The sequence below is a fragment of the Panulirus ornatus genome, chromosome 17 (genome assembly GCF_036320965.1).
Source record: "Panulirus ornatus isolate Po-2019 chromosome 17, ASM3632096v1, whole genome shotgun sequence".
NCBI lineage: Eukaryota > Metazoa > Arthropoda > Malacostraca > Decapoda > Palinuridae > Panulirus > Panulirus ornatus.
In genome coordinates this window covers 22,608,442-22,628,712 of record NC_092240.1, presented here as the reverse complement: position 1 = coordinate 22,628,712, position 20,271 = coordinate 22,608,442, and the positions used below count along the sequence as shown (strand labels likewise).

Here is a 20,271-nt window from a genome sequence, read left to right as displayed (position 1 = left end):
CTCCTACTTACATAAGTATACTTATGTATATCTCGCTTTTTAAACCAGGTGTTCCCAATCATCAGTCCTTTTTCAGCACATAAATCTACAAGCTCTTCACCATTTCCATTTACAACACTGAACACCCCATGTACACCAATTATTCCCTCAACTGCCACATTACTCACCTTTGCATTCAAATCACCCATCACTATAACCCGGTCTCGTGCATCAAAACCACTAACACACTCATTCAGCTGCTCCCAAAACACTTGCCTCTCATGATCTTTCTTCTCATGCCCAGGTGCATATGCACCAATAATCACCCATCTCTCCATCAACTTTCAGTTTTACCCATATTAATCGGGAATTTACTTTCTTACATTCTATCACGTACTCCCACAACTCCTGTTTCAGGAGTACTGCTACTCCTTCCCTTGCTCTTGTCCTCTCACTAACCCCTGACTTTACTCCCAAGACATTCCCAAACCACTCTTCCCCTTCACCCTTGAGCTTCGTTTCACTCAGAGCCAAAACATCCAGGTTCCTTTCCTCAAACATACTACCTATCTCTCCTTTTTTCACATCTTGGTTACATCCACACACATTTAGGCACCCCAATCTGAGCCTTCGAGGAGTATGAGCACTCCCCGCGTGACTCCTTCTTCTGTTTCCCATTTTAGAAAGTTAAAAAAAATACAAGGAGGGGACGATTTCTGGCCCCCCGCTCCCGTCCCCTCTAGTCGCTTTCTACGACACGCGAGGAATGCGTGGGAAGTATTCTTTCACCCCTATCCCCAGGGATAATATGCATATATATATATATATATATATATATATATATATATATATATATATATATATATATATATATATACATACACACACACACACACACACACGCACATATACACACACGCACACACACACATATATATATATATATATATATATATATATATATATATATATATATATATATATATTTCAATGTATACATACATATACTTACACAGACACATACATATATACACATGTACATATTGATACTTGCTGCCTTCATCCATTCAAGTCGCCACCCCGCCACACGTGAAATGGCACTCCCTTCCCCCCGGGGGCGCGAGGTAGCGTTAGGAAAAGACGACAAAGGCCACATTCGTTCACATTCAGTCTCTAGCTGTCATGTGTAATGCATCGAAACCACAGCTCCCTTTCCACATCCAAGCCCCACAAAACTTTCCATGGTTTACCCCAGACGCTCCACATGCCCTGGTTCAATCTATTGACAGCACGTCGACCCGGTATACCACATCGTCCCAATTCACTTTATTCCTTGCACGCCTTCCACCCTCCTGTATGTTCAGGTCCCGATCTCTCAAAATCTTTTTCACTCCATCCTTCCACCTCCAATTTGGTCTCCCACTTCTGCGTGAGTGGTTTTTGCTGGGGCTGCCCGGAGCGTTAGGTCACGTGGCCCGTCGGGCTTACGTCCCGGATGTTTGGCCGGTGACCGTCGTAACCAGTACTCGTGCTGCACGACCAACCCTCTTCTCATTCAAGTTTTCAGTCACGTTTGTGTCAGCTTCTTTTTATTTTTTGTTTTGTTTTTGAACTGTGCTCTTATCACCAGCATTTTCATGGTGCCGGCCCATGTTCATCCTGTGAGCGTGGCGCAAAGGGATTACAAAAGTTGCAAATGGTCTCGAGACTCATCTTCACAGCTAGTTTTTCTCTTTAGGTATTTGAATTGTGAGATTGCAGGTTGCTGTGGGTGCTTCATAGGTATTGATTGATTTTGAAAGAATTCCACCAACCTCAGCATAATCAAAATTTACTTGCGATTTGTTTGGGAAATCTCATTAACGTTAAACGAAGTAAGTTTACAATGTTTTTCCATGAGGTGTGATGATTATTCATCCCTTGAAGCGTTTACTATCATTTCATGTGACTATTTAACTAGATTCAAGTTTTAACGTTGATATTTGACGTTCGTCTGTTATACTTGGAGGGAGTGAGGTGGTAGGCCGGCAGACACAAGCCTCGCCAGCACTAGTCCTGGGTGCGGTGTAGTAATATGTTGAGCACACGTCATTGCATAGGTAAATTTAGGGCCGGGCCTGTGTTAACCTGAGATAGAATAATGGAGATGAGATGAGGATGGTGTTACGTGTTGTTACACCAGAAGTAACGGTGATTGTGATGTATCGGACCCTTGTGACGGAGAAGTACTTTTGCGACAGATGGCGACGTATTACGTCTGTCGTAAAGATGTCGTTATGATGCCGAGATGTGTATCCACTTTCCACCCAATCCTGGAGAACGTTCTCATGGCCTTACACATTAACTTTGATGTTGGTTGCACGCTTACACGTAGTCCAGTGTTCAGGTGGCGTGGTTTTCCGGGTATTACGAGGAAAACGTTACTACATAAGTGGTAGAAAGACAGAGTGAAGAGACCATATTGTACGACGATCAAACCTCGTTTACCTGTGGTAGATGCCATCAGTTGTGATGTTAAAGCACATAAATAGTTACATATTGTTACACTTTTGTGTGTTGCACACATACATGGCCAACTACGCTTCCCTGGTGTGTATGTTTAATCCCTGAAGCACGAACACATAATCCCATCTTTGTGACGACTGTAACCTGTGAGTGCGAGCACTAATTAACATGCTGAGAACGCCTGGTGAACCTCAGTAGTGCTGTCAGTTGATTGCCGTGATTTAACCCAGTATTACGAAAGGTTTTATTTATCCTATTTAAGGGTTGAATCGTCTTACTTAAAGCATTCAGACTCCATAGTGAAGGGTTTTTTAAGGTAGCACAGTTCAAGACCACCGTGGCAGGGAAGTGTTGACCGGCGAAGCATCTGGAAGGAATAGGGATGACGCGAGGCTACCTCACGAGGTATGGGCAAGTAAAGATGGCTAGAGGAGACGGAATGGTGAAGTAGAAGGCACATTTACCTTGTGAGGACAACGAGAAAGACGACCTAGTGACCACGTTAACGCTACATTCCCCACAAGGTGTAACCCACGCCATTCTCCTTACTCTCGGTGCACTAGTCGGCCAGTTTCGTTCTACCCACCACCCTTACTAGCACACCTTCTCCACAATGCTCCGCTAACGGTGTGCAGATGTCGCTAGCTGCACCCGCGGGCCACCCTGACACAGATGTGTTGACTTCAGGTTTGGAGATAACCTTTTCACCAGTAACCTCTCCCCTTCACCTTGCCTCCCATTCCCGTGGCCCAGCCATCCTCTCAGCCAGACTGGCTAACGGGAAACCCCCCCCCCCCTTTTTTTTTTCTCCCCCGTCGCTGGTAAACCCTTTTTCTCGCTCCCGTTGTTGGTATGATGTTGCTAGACCAGGTTAAGCTGAGGTGTGGAGGCATCCCGGGTTAGCAGGGTGGAAGTTAGCAGATTTGGAGGTATGGTAGTAACCACACCAGAGCAGCAGTCGTCCCTGTCTCTGTAAGGCAGCATGTGGGGTCGGAGGTTCTCTCATACCGAGGGTTGATCGTGAGTGAGTTGCCTTTATATGAAAGGTAACTCATTGTCCCTCCTACAGTACCCGTCGGAGCGGCGACAGACGACAGGTTAGGAAGCGACACTCGTATAAATCTCCCTGTAGCCGCCGTGAGGGTGGCAACAGCAAAGACGGTTGCTGATACCGTATTTAGGTTATCGCTTTCCTGCCGTGGAACGGGTGGCTCGACGTACGGAACACATAATATACTTCAGATATATTTTCATTTGTAGCTTAAAATAGGCCGGCTAGTTCAGGTGTCTGTCGTCTAGGGGAAGAAAGAAAAAAGTGACGCTGTGAATCCAGAATTGAGTCTGCAGGGCCTGGTATTTCCTAGTGAAGCAGAGGGCGTTCCCCGACATACCTCGCTATAGTTAATGTGCGTATGCACGCCTCTCTTATGCCAGACTTGTTTGGCCGACACGTTGCTAGTGTATGACGTGTGTGTAGAGGCTAATGGAGAGTTTCCCCTTCTCTGTGCTTGGTGTTGAGGCACATTTAATCGTGGAGGCAGCCGAGTTGGTTATCATGACTGTCATAAACCGTTTCATTTTGAGAACCCGACTGATGGAATGTTTACCTCGATGGTTTACAAAGTGTGGAGAAATATGTTAACTTAATCCTAAGGTCACTCACCGTCAGCCTCTGGCTGCGTCACTGTGGAGCCGGGCACCAAGGGAGTCGCTGATTTCGTCAACGAATTTCAGGGGGTCGTTATGTAAGGTCGCAAAGTCTTAGCGAAGAGTTACAACGGCGAATGTGATCCTCCGGGAGTCTTGGGCTAAAGTGATAATTCGGGATATGATATTCCGTTACCAAACGACCCAGGTTGAAGTTTCGTATTACGTGCAGGCTGGAATAAGCTGAAGAACTTAGTAGATTTAACGTAAAGTGTGATATTGTCGTAGCTAAAGAATTATGGCGGCTGGCCTCTCCCACTCGATCCATCCCCGGACACTTCACCACAAGCGTCGATCGACGCTCTTGCCCCTAAGATGATAGGTGTCCTGAGTTGTCAGGAATGTATGTCTGATTTCTTTTTATTTACGTATTTTTGGCTCTTGGGTAAACAGTGTCCATGATCTGCACATGATAAGATAGGTGACGTCATCTGTCTCTCTGGAAGATGAGCTGTGCTGGTGGCATTTCTATACCTTTTGTCCTCGCATGGTGAGTTGCGTCATGTATTCTCGCCCAGGAGCTGCCAGCATCAGCTTTGTTTAGCCTTATTTGCAGTTACCTCCCAATCATCGGCTGCCTCGCACAGTGCTGGGGTTTTCTGTGACACTGACGTTTTCTGCTGCGTTGATTGTTGTTATTTTTTATCCATACAGTGTTGTATATTCTACCGTTTGCAATCATTGTTTCAGGTGTTATACCCTTAGATGTATATACCTGTTAGACATTGATTTCTTGTGTTTAACCATGAATTTAGTAGTGTTATCCTTATTTTCCAAATTGGCATATATAACGAGCTCATCAATTTTAACTTCATACTTTTAGCATTAACACTAATACAACTACAGTTTTTTGTTGTTGGTGGTGGTGCTGTGTTAACAACTTGATCTCTGGCATCTTGGTTTACCTGGTAGCTTGTCCGGCCTATTGTCACCGAGGCAAGGTTTTCCCACTTTAGAACTTATATAAATATATTCGACTTGGACGAATTTGCAGCCCACCGCGCTCTCTCCGACGTAAGGGGTCTTGCCCTGTGACCTTTCCGCTGAGATGTGTAACTGTTTTTGTGTGGTCACTCACACCCCCTTCATGTTCCCAGATCAGTTAATAGATGTTTTATGGCTCGACTCCTCTGGTGCGTAAGATATAATGCGGTCGTCTTGAATGACTTCTGTTACCCTTCAGTGTATTGCTTGTCAGGTTCCCGTGATGTGTACTTCTTCCTTCATGCTCACAACACACCTTGACTCTCGTTGATCGCCATCGCTTGAGGCCACCCTCTCCACACTAGCAAAACATGTTAGGCAGACTTCCAAACATAAGATTCTTGCCAGTCTTGATATTGTAAGCTTCTTCATCAGCTGTTGTTACCTGTACGACATTGTTCCCTTCGATGTACAACACTATACAGATACTCTCACCCACCACCGTGACCTCATAGTCGTTACTTAATATGTTAAACACAGGTAGTGTTACTCATGCACGCAGCAGATTCTGGAGGCGTGTGTAAGAGGCTAAACCATGCCGGTGTATGTCTTAGCACCCTGATAACCCATGCTGCCGCCACTCTACAACCAGCCGGTGTGACCCACTCACTGTTTGTGTGTCTGGCCACGAGAGCGCGTTGTTTGCACCTCTCACCGATTCTCAGTTTGGGTATTCTTAGCGGGGACGAAGCAGATACTTCGTGATGGAGTGGGTTGATCAAGTGTGGATGCTGACGATGTAAGTCATGCACCTCACAGTCGTTGTTGGCAAGATTAATGTGATGTGTGTTGTGAGACCCCAGGAAGATAGGGCCATGGTAGCTGCATCAGTCCGGTCCGCGGGGTCGCCTCACTAACGATTAGTTTCATCGCCTCGGGGGGAACTTTAGTCATACGTTGATATCCCACATGATCCTACTTGCCGTCCAGCCCACATTAGGACATACTGGTGAGGCCTACTTTGGTTTCTTTATTGCACAAGATGGAGGATGCTCACCAGCCATTAGTATAATGCCAGACGAACTAAGATCTCATTCTGAGATTATACAAGAGCGGTTGTGTAACTATGTTGCCTTTTTTTTTTTCATTTTGTTGGCCCTTCTCTTGGTTCTTCCTGCCAGCTGCGTCTGTAGATGTTAGCATTCCTTGTGATGGTAAACTGTACGTGTGGTAGGTGGCGTGAGTGAGTGCGCTGTCTCCCACCCGGCATAGTGAGGCCACAAGAGCAGCAGGCTGTCTCTCAGTATATAGCGGTGTACGTAAATTTTCGCTACGTTATCTACGGTAAGCAATTTGTATAGCAGACGGTACGAACGATAAGAATGAAAGACATTGTGTACAGCATGCGCTATGAAATGATCATATACACTACTGTCTTGAAGATTAGAAGTAGGATGAAGAACAAATGAACAGCATGCGTTACCCTGCATCATCGTCCATGGACTGTCGTCACTGCAGTGTAAACTAGGTGGCGCTGTGATGTAAAAAACAAAAACAAAAAAACATGGTTCAGCAAAAATATTTGAAATGTCGGTTGTTTCATCCGTAGGGTTTATTGAGGTTAGGAATTTGAACAACGTGTTCGTAAGTATAATGCAACTGTTTTACACCGTATCTTAATATTTACTGTACAAAGATGTTAGTGTACCTGTTGATGATGAAATATGATTTTCATGCTTATCATAAGGATCAGTAGAGCAGTAGCTTTCAGTTGTCTTTGATCACATTACTGTAATGATTATCATCACTTCATTCTTGGATGGATTTGCATCTTTCAACGGAATATCTTTTCTTCACAGGTACGAGTGTTTTGGTAGTGGAGAGCGGGAGGAGTGTAAGTACTGATATCCCACTTGTCTGTATGTTTTCCCAGCGACAGATATTAATGGAGAGAGGTGGTCGAGTGTTAATAATGATAACCCACATGTCTTACCACAGACAGGAACCTAGCTGACTTATTGTTTATGGTGTGTGTGTGTGTGTGTGTGTGTGTGTGGTACCTCCCTCCCACCAGCCCTGGCTGCCCTCGACCAGCCAGCGCCTGCCTCCCTCCCTGCTTGCCTCAACACGGCGAGTTCCGTCCTGTTCCTCGCCAGATTTTAGCCTCACTTCCAGGAATGTTGTGAAATCAAGCCAATTTCTTATGAAACGCGGAAGATTGACGGTCACATCTTGATCTGTTGTAGTTCAGAGGTTAAACCATCGTCGCCAACGACGGGTAGTTGTATAATTACTTTTGGTAAACAAACGATGGTTGGATAAGTTCTAGCGAACGTGGCGACGTTATCCACTAAGGATGACTTCCTCCACTTAATCACCGACACAAATATTTAGTAAAGAAAAAAATTCTTGGATTACAGTTGGCCTTCCCAAGGACATACCGTAACCTTGAGGGAGTATTGGGATAAATCCGTTCCACCAACCAGTGTTAGCATTACAAACTCTCCGATAAGTGGAAGTGCCCACCCCCCCCCCCTTTTTTTTTAGGTATTTACTGAAGTATACACTTACATTCATTACTGGCGAGAATACGTAGGACAATGTTTGCCGTTGTGGTCAGGAGGAGATGTCTGCTCGTGCAAGGGAAGGCCAGAGGTTGAGTCATGAGTGTGTGGTGTCCGGGAAGAGGATACTCGGGATGCCGTTGCGCCTCTGGTTCATGCTAGCTAGCTACCCGGGCTTGCCCGAGCCAGGGTCGACACTCCAGGGAGGAGAGGCCACGGGCGCTGTAGTATAGGCAGAGGTGCAACACGGGTCGGGAGTACGCCTCCTGTACGAAGGTAGACTTGTAGTGGTGGTACACATCTTGTTAGTCCATGAACTTTCGTGCGCCGCGAGGACAAGTAGTTTCGAACCCAGCGTGAGGGTTGCGCGTCTGGCTTTCAGCGAGGCTTTTCAGGGCCACAAGACAATTTTTTTTTTTTGTACAGGTTAAAGCGGAGAGGGAACAATGAAGCCATAGTTATAGAAATGGATAAAAACTGTAAGTAATGCTCACACTGAGGAGAGAGGAATTGTCTGTGTTTTCTTCTGTGTTGTTGTTGTCCATTGTGACCGTGGGAAAATGGAAAGGTTCTGTGGTGTTGGGCCTGCCTTGGCTGTCGGTGTTTCCGTCCTTACGTGCTCCCATGTTAACGTAAGTCTATCTCCGTGGCGAGCCGTTCCTCCCGGTTGCACTGGTATCAGGAACACAGTGTGGACCAGGGAGGAGGACGCAAGCTTTTATGTCTCAAGTGTTGGGGGGTGTGGGGGCAGGTGGAAGGGGTATGTGCGGACGGTATTTCCCCCGAATATACAAGGAAGATTTTTTTTTTTTCTGGGGCATCGGAGAGTTGCCAGGTAGTGGCAGACGTTCCTTTGGTCGTGGGTAAAGGCAACGGCCCCACGATCTCTGCCTGGAACCTTTGCCGGAGGGTGGGCGGGTCAGGTAGTGATGGGGCTGGCGGGGCAAGTAACCGGACGGGGTCGAGCGTGCAGGTGGGCGTATGTGGTGCAGAAGGCATGACAGAGCCTGTGTCGGTGATGGGGTGGCAGGACCAGGACTGCGAGGGACCGGTGGCCGGAGTTGGGGTAACAGGTGGGATAGAATAGAGCGGAGGAGGAGGAGGTTTGATACTCGAAATTTTCAGTTTGTATTCACTTTTTGCATCTTGTCGGTAAAACTTACCATATGAAACTATGTAATGTATGTACTGAAATACAAATTGTAACATCTTATGTAATATCAATCCACTGGGGTCTGAGTAAGACCCTGGGTGACCCATGTAATGCTTTAGCGCTACCGCTCACAGGATGAGCTTAGGGCGCACAATACACTTGCTATGGACACCGACACAGTTCAAATCAATTAGGTATGGGAAGGTGAGGGATGGGCCGAGGAAGGATGGGTCAGGTGTGGGAGAGTGAGGTGTGGTAGCGTCCATGGCAAAAAAAGCAGGTGTGGAAGATCAGTATCCTGGGTGGGACCTCGGCCTGCAGTCATGACTGTAATGATATACGGCACCGTTGCGGGTATGAGGCTGTGGGACGGGTCTCTGGTGTGGACGTATATGTTGACAGAGGGTGGTGGTGTGTAGTGGTAAGACCCCCTCCTCCCCCCTTCCCCCATTCTCTCTCTCTCTCTCTCTCTCTCTCTCTCTCTCTCTCTCTCTCTCTCTCTCTCTCTCTCTCTCTCACTCAAGGTGCGGTATTGTTCTCGGGATGTGCTGGCTTAATGACGGGAAGACAATAGTAGGAACATTGTAGGGGTCGACTGTGGCGTGAGGTCCGGGAACAGGCCGGGCTCCCGGGCCAGCTCATGGTAACTCAAGGAAGATCTAATGACGCTAACACACTGATAATGCCAGTCACCCACCATTACCCCCCCCCCCCCCCCGTCTCTTTCTCTCCATATATATATATATATATATATATATATATATATATATATATATATATATATATAGAGAGAGAGAGAGAGAGAGAGAGAGAGAGAGAGAGTAACCGGACTCCACCTGTGAGAGGATACACCGCGAGTGAAAAGTCACCTTTGGCGGGGCTGTATTATTTGGGCGTCTCGTCCAAGAACGTTTCACTCCAAAGGATTCTACATTTCTTTTGCTGCTGGAAGTAGCGCATCCTCGGGCTGCAGAACCCTGTAGAGAGAGGCACTGGGTCACAGTTGATGTTTCTTCGAAAACTGTGGTGGATTTCGTGGAAACGTTGCACTCGGTGTACAGAACACAAGTCGAGAATATGTCCCCGAAAATGTTAGGTTGTCTGGTATGCAAAATAAGGTCCAGTGGCGTATTATCAAGGGTGGGGGTGGGATTTAGGATGCCTTTAGAATGAGAAAATCCAATTTTCCCTGAGTTCTCTCAGGGCCGACGGTGCGCGAGTGGAGGGGGAGGGAGGGGAGGGGGTCATTAAAACCGCGAGTGATTGGTGATCGCTAATGGTTGGTTGGTGATCGTTATTGGTTGGTTGGTGATGATCGTTAATGATTGGTTGGTGATCGTTAATGGTTGGTTGGTGGTGATCGTTAATGGTTGGTTGGTGGTGATCGTTAATGGTTGGTTGGTGATCGTTAATGGGTGGTTGGTGATCGTTAATGGGTGGTTGGTGGTGATCGTTAAGGCCTCGTTAACGGTAAAGGCAGCTTGATGACTGGTTCGGGACCACTAGGAGCGGGTCAGGTGCGTCTCCTCGTGTAATGTAGGCAGGGGCGTCCTCGTGTGGACGAGTGCACGTCGTGTGGTGGTCACAGCAGGAGGCTGGCAGCGTCTTGATGACCAGGGATGTGTTGTTTACCTTGTCATGTGACAACAGAGCTGGGCAAGGATTTTTTTTTTTTTCTGTACTGAAGAAGCTAATAATGTGAGTGGAGAAATCAGTGGGATAGAAATAAAAGAATGTCACATAAGAAGAAACATATTCAGTTGCCGGGGATTTACCGTGCGACACCCAGGATGGGCTTTTTTTTTTTCGTAAATCTGGCCAGCGCTGGTCACTGGGGAATCTCCAGAAACGAGAGGGAAAAAAAAATTGGGACCAGTTATTGCCGTGAGCTTCTGGTGTTGGATGGCAGCGGTGGGGGATTTGGTGACCTGTGGTAGGTTGTGGTGTCAGCCGTGGTCCAGTGTGTGGTTGGTAGTTTAAGATGGTGGTAATAAGGAAGGTGTTCGTGGCGTGCGTAGAGGAACTGGTGGCCGGTGTGCGGAACCGTGCGTGTCTCAGCGACCGGCCCGGGGCTGAGGAGGGGTACCTGATGGTGGTGGTAACGTGTGGTGTTGAACAGGGCGCCCCCAGGCACGGTGCGGGAGCCCTGGCGGCGGGATGAACCACATACGGTGGTGAGGGAGAGTAGGGAAGACACGTGTGGTATGGTGGTGACGAGGAGCGGTCCGGTGATGGTGGTGATGGGTCACGATAACTTGTCACGAGGCTTTGGTCATCACTTCACGATTGGTGACGCCGACATTTCTTTCTTCAGGGTTAGGTCATCCACTCAGCTTAGTATAGGGATGACGTCAGTGTTATAGCCGAGTATAGGGATGACGTCAGTGTTATAGCCGAGTATAGGGATGACGTCAGTGTTGTACTTGCCGTGGTGTCATCGAGTGTAAGGTGATGGTAGTGGTCGTAGCCTGACGTACACTGGGTGGCAGGTAGCACCGTCATGATCAGGGATCCTCCATGGCTGAAGCGCTTGTTGCTCACTACATGGTTGGTAATAGTGGCGAGAGCGTCCCGTAAATTCTGATATATATATATATATATATATATATATATATATATATATATATATATATATATATATATATATATATATATATGTGTGTGTGTGTGTGTGTGTGTGTGTGTGTGTGTGTGTAAACGTGACATTATCAGCGTGGGTTTAGGAAATCCCAGACGTGATTGTATTGATTTATATCGTCTCCCCCACACACTCTGAAATTACCTGCCTGTGACGTCACAGGATGGCGGATGTGATCTGTCCTGGGATGTGTTTAACGCCAGCGCCCGTGGTGGCAGGGCGCGGGAAGACCGATGAAATGAAGGGAATTTGAGTTTGGAGATTGTGTCGGTGGGGGGGGGACGCTGTTGTTGAAGTTGTTGGGTCGTGAAGTGAGAGAGAGAGAGAGAGAGAGAGAGAGAGAGAGAGAGAGAGAGAGAGAGAGAGAGAGAGAGAGAGAGAGAGAGCTGCTTGCCCGTCTCGTCGTACCCAGTCCCCCTTTCCCACAACACGACCCATCATCATCCCCAGTCTGTCCCACAACACAACCCATCATCATCCCCAGTCTGTCCCACAACTCAACCCATCATCATCCCCAGTCTGTCCCACAACACGACCCATCATCATCCCCAGTCTGTCCCACAACACAACCCATCATCATCCCCAGTCTCTCCCACAACACGACCCATCATCATCCCCAGTCTGTCCCACAACACAACCCATCATCATCCCCAGTCTGTCCCACAACACGACCCATCAACATTCCCAGTCTGTCCCACAACACAACCCATCATCATCCCCAGTCTGTCCCACAACACAACCCATCATCATCCCCAGTCTCTCCCACAACACAACCCATCATCATCCCCAGTCTCTCCCACAACACGACCCATCAACATCCCCAGTCTGTCCCACAACACGACCCATCATCATCCCCAGTCTCTCCCACAACACAACCCATCATCATCCCCAGTCTCTCCCACAGCATTTGAGTGACCATGACTATGAGGGTCGGTCTGGGGATGGTTGTGTGATGCGTGTTGTCTTGGTGACGTGACGGTGAGGGCTGGGCTGCTGTGGCCGGGATGGTAACTTGTTGTGAAGACTTGATCAGTCTGCGGGTGGCGGGTGAGTCCAGCGTATGTGAAGGACCGGGTGCCTCCACGCATCGTGAGCAGGGTACGAGATCGGAAGTTCTTATGATCACCCATGACTGTTGAATAGGAGATGCTGGGTGACCGACGTCGTATTGTGTTATAGAAGAAGTTACGGTGTGTGGAAGTGTACCTCTGCTGGTTGGATCACCAGGGCGTGTCGCACCTGTGCTCGTAAAGGCCTGCTGGCCCGGATTTTGTTGAGCACAGGGATGGCTCGAGTGTGGGGGTCCAGAGTGGGGGCGGGGGGGGCATTGATCGGCTCGTGTACTACTGTGGGGTCGCCTTCGTGGCCCATGTTTTCAAGAGTTTAACAGTTAAATCTTACGGTTGAGCGGACACAGCATGATCGTCTGGTAACAAGATAAAGTATATTCTTTTAAGGTTGTGGTGTGATGAATCATCCTTGAGTCAGGGTTTTTCTCGAAGCAAGGACAAGATTAACGATTTTCCTGTTTCATGTTGCTCATTGCGACGCGAATAATGAAGCCAGGGTTTGTTTTGGTGTTGCTCCTACTGATGCTCGAGCCATGTTAGCCATGCCCCCCCCCCCCCTCCCAGGCTGCTTAGAGGAAGGGAAATTGAGGACGGGGGTGTCGGGTGGGTGCTGGGGGAAAACCACAGCTCTCGCGTGGGAGAAAACCAGAGCTGGCGGGGGCATTGTTATAGCGACTCCCGTCAAGGGTGTGGTTGTGAGGGGCGCCAGATACCGCCAGTGTCTCCTCCGTGCGGATGCCGGTCTCGTGTGACGAAGACCCTCGGTGACCTCAGTGGTCCGTTGACCCCTGTGGTCTCTTAGTGCTACAGGTCACCACAGGATGGACGTGTGGTACGCAGCGAATTAGCAGCTGAGAGAGACAACAGCTAGCTCAGCACTGCATCAGCCGTGTTAATTTTCTTGCATTTTGCTAGTGGTGCTGCTCTACAGAGGAATTAATTAGTATATAGGAAATTTGAATTTACATTTTTCGTTAAGACAACACAATAGATTTACACGATGGTGTGTGTGTGTGTGTGTGTGGTACCTCCCTCCCACCAGCCCTGGCTGCCCTCGACCAGCCAGCGCCTGCCTCCCTCCCTGCTTGCCTAACACGGCGAGTTCCGTCTGTTCCTCGCCAGATTTTAGCCTCACTTCCAGGAATGTTGTGAAATCAAGCCAATTTCTTATGAAACGCGGAAGATTGACGGTCACATCTTGATCTGTTGTAGTTCAGAGGTTAAACCATCGTCCCCAACGACGGGTAGTTGTATAATTACTTTTGGTAAACAAACGATGGTTGGATAAGTTCTAGCGAACGTGGCGACGTTATCCACTAAGGATGACTTCCTCCACTTAATCACCGACACAAATATTTAGTAAAGAAAAAAATTCTTGGATTACAGTTGGCCTTCCCAAGGACATACCGTAACCTTGAGGGAGTATTGGGATAAATCCGTTCCACCAACCAGTGTTAGCATTACAAACTCTCCGATAAGTGGAAGTGCCCACCCCCCCTTTTTTTTTTTAGGTATTTACTGAAGTATACACTTACATTCATTACTGGCGAGAATACGTAGGACAATGTTTGCCGTTGTGGTCAGGAGGAGATGTCTGCTCGTGCAAGGGAAGGCCAGAGGTTGAGTCATGAGTGTGTGGTGTCCGGGAAGAGGATACTCGGGATGCCGTTGCGCCTCTGGTTCATGCTAGCTAGCTACCGGGCTTGCCCGAGCCAGGGTCGACACTCCAGGGAGGAGAGGCCACGGGCGCTGTAGTATAGGCAGAGGTGCAACACGGGTCGGGAGTACGCCTCCTGTACGAAGGTAGACTTGTAGTGGTGGTACACATCTTGTTAGTCCATGAACTTTCGTGCGCCGCGAGGACAAGTAGTTTCGACCCAGCGTGAGGGTTGCGCGTCTGGCTTTCAGCGAGGCTTTTCAGGGCCACAAGACAATTTTTTTTTTTTTGTACAGGTTAAAGCGGAGAGGGAACAATGAAGCCATAGTTATAGAAATGGATAAAAACTGTAAGTAATGCTCACACTGAGGAGAGAGGAATTGTCTGTGTTTTCTTCTGTGTTGTTGTTGTCCATTGTGACCGTGGGAAAATGGAAAGGTTCTGTGGTGTTGGGCCTGCCTTGGCTGTCGGTGTTTCCGTCCTTACGTGCTCCCATGTTAACGTAAGTCTATCTCGTGGCGAGCCGTTCCTCCCGGTTGCACTGGTATCAGGAACACAGTGTGGACCAGGGAGGAGGACGCAAGCTTTTATGTCTCAAGTGTTGGGGGGTGTGGGGGCAGGTGGAAGGGGTATGTGCGGACGGTATTTCCCCCGAATATACAAGGAAGATTTTTTTTTTTTCTGGGGCATCGGAGAGTTGCCAGGTAGTGGCAGACGTTCCTTTGGTCGTGGGTAAAGGCAACGGCCCCACGATCTCTGCCTGGAACCTTTGCCGGAGGGTGGGCGGGTCAGGTAGTGATGGGGCTGGCGGGGCAAGTAACCGGACGGGGTCGAGCGTGCAGGTGGGCGTATGTGGTGCAGAAGGCATGACAGAGCCTGTGTCGGTGATGGGGTGGCAGGACCAGGACTGCGAGGGACCGGTGGCCGGAGTTGGGGTAACAGGTGGGATAGAATAGAGCGGAGGAGGAGGAGGTTTGATACTCGAAATTTTCAGTTTGTATTCACTTTTTGCATCTTGTCGGTAAAACTTACCATATGAAACTATGTAATGTATGTACTGAAATACAAATTGTAACATCTTATGTAATATCAATCCACTGGGGTCTGAGTAAGACCCTGGGTGACCCATGTAATGCTTTAGCGCTACCGCTCACAGGATGAGCTTAGGGCGCACAATACACTTGCTATGGACACCGACACAGTTCAAATCAATTAGGTATGGGAAGGTGAGGGATGGGCCGAGGAAGGATGGGTCAGGTGTGGGAGAGTGAGGTGTGGTAGCGTCCATGGCAAAAAAAAGCAGGTGTGGAAGATCAGTATCCTGGGTGGGACCTCGGCCTGCAGTCATGACTGTAATGATATACGGCACCGTTGCGGGTATGAGGCTGTGGGACGGGTCTCTGGTGTGGACGTATATGTTGACAGAGGGTGGTGGTGTGTAGTGGTAAGACCCCCTCCTCCCCCCTTCCCCCATTCTCTCTCTCTCTCTCTCTCTCTCTCTCTCTCTCTCTCTCTCTCTCTCTCTCACTCAAGGTGCGGTATTGTTCTCGGGATGTGCTGGCTTAATGACGGGAAGACAATAGTAGGAACATTGTAGGGGTCGACTGTGGCGTGAGGTCCGGGAACAGGCCGGGGCTCCCGGGCCAGCTCATGGTAACTCAAGGAAGATCTAATGACGCTAACACACTGATAATGCCAGTCACCCACCATTACCCCCCCCCCCCCCCCGTCTCTTTCTCTCCATATATATATATATATATATATATATATATATATATATATATATATATAGAGAGAGAGAGAGAGAGAGAGAGAGAGAGAGAGTAACCAGACTCCACCTGTGAGAGGATACACCGCGAGTGAAAAGTCACCTTTGGCGGGGCTGTATTATTTGGGCGTCTCGTCCAAGAACGTTTCACTCCAAAGGATTCTACATTTCTTTTGCTGCTGGAAGTAGCGCATCCTCGGGCTGCAGAACCCTGTAGAGAGAGGCACTGGGTCACAGTTGATGTTTCTTCGAAAACTGTGGTGGATTTCGTGGAAACGTTGCACTCGGTGTACAGAACACAAGTCGAGAATATGTCCCCGAAAATGTTAGGTTGTCTGGTATGCAAAATAAGGTCCAGTGGCGTATTATCAAGGGTGGGGGTGGGATTTAGGATGCCTTTAGAATGAGAAAATCCAATTTTCCCTGAGTTCTCTCAGGGCCGACGGTGCGCGAGTGGAGGGGGAGGGAGGGGAGGGGGTCATTAAAACCGCGAGTGATTGGTGATCGCTAATGGTTGGTTGGTGATCGTTATTGGTTGGTTGGTGATGATCGTTAATGATTGGTTGGTGATCGTTAATGGTTGGTTGGTGGTGATCGTTAATGGTTGGTTGGTGGTGATCGTTAATGGTTGGTTGGTGATCGTTAATGGGTGGTTGGTGATCGTTAATGGGTGGTTGGTGATCGTTAAGGCCTCGTTAACGGTAAAGGCAGCTTGATGACTGGTTCGGGACCACTAGGAGCGGGTCAGGTGCGTCTCCTCGTGTAATGTAGGCAGGGGCGTCCTCGTGTGGACGAGTGCACGTCGTGTGGTGGTCACAGCAGGAGGCTGGCAGCGTCTTGATGACCAGGGATGTGTTGTTTACCTTGTCATGTGACAACAGAGCTGGGCAAGGATCTTTTTTTTTTTTCTGTACTGAAGAAGGTAATAATGTGAGTGGAGAAATCAGTGGGATAGAAATAAAAGAATGTCACATAAGAAGAAACATATTCAGTTGCCGGGGATTTACCGTGCGACACCCAGGATGGGCTTTTTTTTTTCGTAAATCTGGCCAGCGCTGGTCACTGGGGAATCTCCAGAAACGAGAGGGAAAAAAAAATTGGGACCAGTTATTGCCGTGAGCTTCTGGTGTTGGATGGCAGCGGTGGGGGATTTGGTGACCTGTGGTAGGTTGTGGTGTCAGCCGTGGTCCAGTGTGTGGTTGGTAGTTTAAGATGGTGGTAATAAGGAAGGTGTTCGTGGCGTGCGTAGAGGAACTGGTGGCCGGTGTGCGGAACCGTGCGTGTCTCAGCGACCGGCCCGGGGCTGAGGAGGGGTACCTGATGGTCGTGGTAACGTGTGGTGTTGAACAGGGCGCCCCCAGGCACGGTGCGGGAGCCCTGGCGGCGGGATGAACCACATACGGTGGTGAGGGAGAGTAGGGAAGACACGTGTGGTATGGTGGTGACGAGGAGCGGTCCGGTGATGGTGGTGATGGGTCACGATAACTTGTCACGAGGCTTTGGTCATCACTTCACGATTGGTGACGCCGACATTTCTTTCTTCAGGGTTAGGTCATCCACTCAGCTTAGTATAGGGATGACGTCAGTGTTATAGCCGAGTATAGGGATGACGTCAGTGTTATAGCCGAGTATAGGGATGACGTCAGTGTTGTACTTGCCGTGGTGTCATCGAGTGTAAGGTGATGGTAGTGGTCGTAGCCTGACGTACACTGGGTGGCAGGTAGCACCGTCATGATCAGGGATCCTCCATGGCTGAAGCGCTTGTTGCTCACTACATGGTTGGTAATAGTGGCGAGAGCGTCCCGTAAATTCTGATATATATATATATATATATATATATATATATATATATATATATATATATATATATATATATATATATATATGTGTGTGTGTGTGTGTGTGTGTGTGTGTGTGTGTGTGTAAACGTGACATTATCAGCGTGGGTTTAGGAAATCCCAGACGTGATTGTATTGATTTATATCGTCTCCCCCACACACTCTGAAATTACCTGCCTGTGACGTCACAGGATGGCGGATGTGATCTGTCCTGGGATGTGTTTAACGCCAGCGCCCGTGGTGGCAGGGCGCGGGAAGACCGATGAAATGAAGGGAATTTGAGTTTGGAGATTGTGTCGGTGGGGGGGGGACGCTGTTGTTGAAGTTGTTGGGTCGTGAAGTGAGAGAGAGAGAGAGAGAGAGAGAGAGAGAGAGAGAGAGAGAGAGAGAGAGAGAGAGAGAGAGAGAGAGAGAGAGCTGCTTGCCCGTCTCGTCGTACCCAGTCCCCCTTTCCCACAACACGACCCATCATCATCCCCAGTCTGTCCCACAACACAACCCATCATCATCCCCAGTCTGTCCCACAACTCAACCCATCATCATCCCCAGTCTGTCCCACAACACGACCCATCATCATCCCCAGTCTGTCCCACAACACAACCCATCATCATCCCCAGTCTCTCCCACAACACGACCCATCATCATCCCCAGTCTGTCCCACAACACAACCCATCATCATCCCCAGTCTGTCCCACAACACGACCCATCAACATCCCCAGTCTGTCCCACAACACAACCCATCATCATCCCCAGTCTGTCCCACAACACAACCCATCATCATCCCCAGTCTCTCCCACAACACAACCCATCATCATCCCCAGTCTCTCCCACAACACGACCCATCAACATCCCCAGTCTGTCCCACAACACGACCCATCATCATCCCCAGTCTCTCCCACAACACAACCCATCATCATCCCCAGTCTCTCCCACAACACAACCCATCATCATCCCCAGTCTCTCCCACAGCATTTGAGTGACCATGACTATGAGGGTCGGTCTGGGGATGGTTGTATGATGCGTGTTGTCTTGGTGACGTGACGGTGAGGGCTGGGCTGCTGTGGCCGGGATGGTAACTTGTTGTGAAGACTTGATCAGTCTGCGGGTGGCGGGTGAGTCCAGCGTATGTGAAGGACCGGGTGCCTCCACGCATCGTGAGCAGGGTACGAGATCGGAAGTTCTTATGATCACCCATGACTGTTGAATAGGAGATGCTGGGTGACCGACGTCGTATTGTGTTATAGAAGAAGTTACGGTGTGTGGAAGTGTACCTCTGCTGGTTGGATCACCCGGGCGTGTCGCACCTGTGCTCGTAAAGGCCTGCTGGCCCGGATTTTGTTGAGCACAGGGATGGCTCGAGTGTGGGGGTCCAGAGTGGGGGGGGGGGGGGCATTGATCGGCTCGTGTACTACTGTGGGGTCGCCTTCGTGGCCCACGTTTTCAAGAGTTTAACAGTTAAATCTTACGGTTGAGCGGACACAGCATGATCGTCTGGTAACAAGATAAAGTATATTCTTTTATGGTTGTGGTGTGATGAATCATCCTTGAGTCAGGGTTTTTCTCGAAGCAAGGACAAGATTAACGATTTTCCTGTTTCATGTTGCTCATTGCGACGCGAATAATGAAGTCAGGGTTTGTTTTGGTGTTGCTCTTACTGATGCTCGAGCCATGTTAGCCATGCCCTCAACCCACCCAGGCTGCTTAGAGGAAGGGAAATTGAGGACGGGGGTGTCGGGTGGGTGCTGGGGGAAAACCACAGCTCTCGCGTGGGAGAAAACCAGAGCTGGCGGGGGCATTGTTATAGCGACTCCCGTCAAGGGTGTGGTTGTGAGGGGCGCCAGATACCGCCAGTGTCTCCTCCGTGCGGATGCCGGTCTCGTGTGACGAAGACCCTCGGTGACCTCAGTGGTCCGTTGACCCCTGTGGTCTCTTAGTGCTACAGGTCACCACAGGATGGACGTGTGGTACGCAGCGAATTAGCAGCTGAGAGAGACAACAGCTAACTCAGCACTGCATCCGCCGTGTTAGTTTTCTTGCATTTTGCTAGTGGTGCTGCTCTACAGAGGAATTAATTAGTATATAGGAAATTTGAATTTACATTTTTCGTTAAGACAACACAATAGATTTACACGTGGCCCTTTGTTTGTATGTCTTGGTACGAAGAGAAGGTCAGTAGACAGAGTTCACAGTATGATTACATGTTATGATAGTGTGATGTCTCTTTCTTCCCCCGAACTGCTCAGCTGTGGAGTTTTCTTCCTTCTATTGTCTTTCCTTCTTCTTGTGACCTGCCTCAATGTAGGGGTCAGGTCTTCAAACACTCGCGGAGCGCTAAGTAATCTCTACTTTCTTTTCCTTTTACATTTTCTTTCACCACGGATGACTTGGATTGAGGTAGGTTTTGCCCGTGTCATGTCGATTATTATGAAATGAATATGTAACTTGAGGATTAATCTTGACTTACATCT

The 20,271-nt window shown here is 48.7% G+C and overlaps 2 protein-coding genes across 10 annotated transcripts in view; one reads left to right on the top strand and one right to left on the bottom strand.

Annotated features, from left to right (window-relative positions):
• The window catches only part of nudC (nuclear distribution C, dynein complex regulator), a 404,242-nt gene that overhangs the window by 78,775 nt on the left and 305,196 nt on the right, over nt 1–20,271 (top strand). The window lies entirely within an intron of this gene.
• The window catches only part of LOC139754622 (uncharacterized), a 234,783-nt gene that overhangs the window by 13,218 nt on the left and 201,294 nt on the right, over nt 1–20,271 (bottom strand). The window contains exon 1 of one of the 8 annotated variants that reach the window (XM_071672095.1): nt 8,174–8,376. The exons of 5 other annotated variants lie outside the window; for them this stretch is intronic. In XM_071672095.1, the coding sequence (XP_071528196.1) occupies nt 8,174–8,305 (132 nt within the window). In that variant the 5' untranslated portion in view covers nt 8,306–8,376. Of the gene's footprint in view, nt 1–7,686; nt 8,138–8,173; nt 8,377–20,271 lie in introns of those variants that run through there. 2 more of the 8 variants (XM_071672094.1, XM_071672102.1) reach the window with 2 other exon arrangements.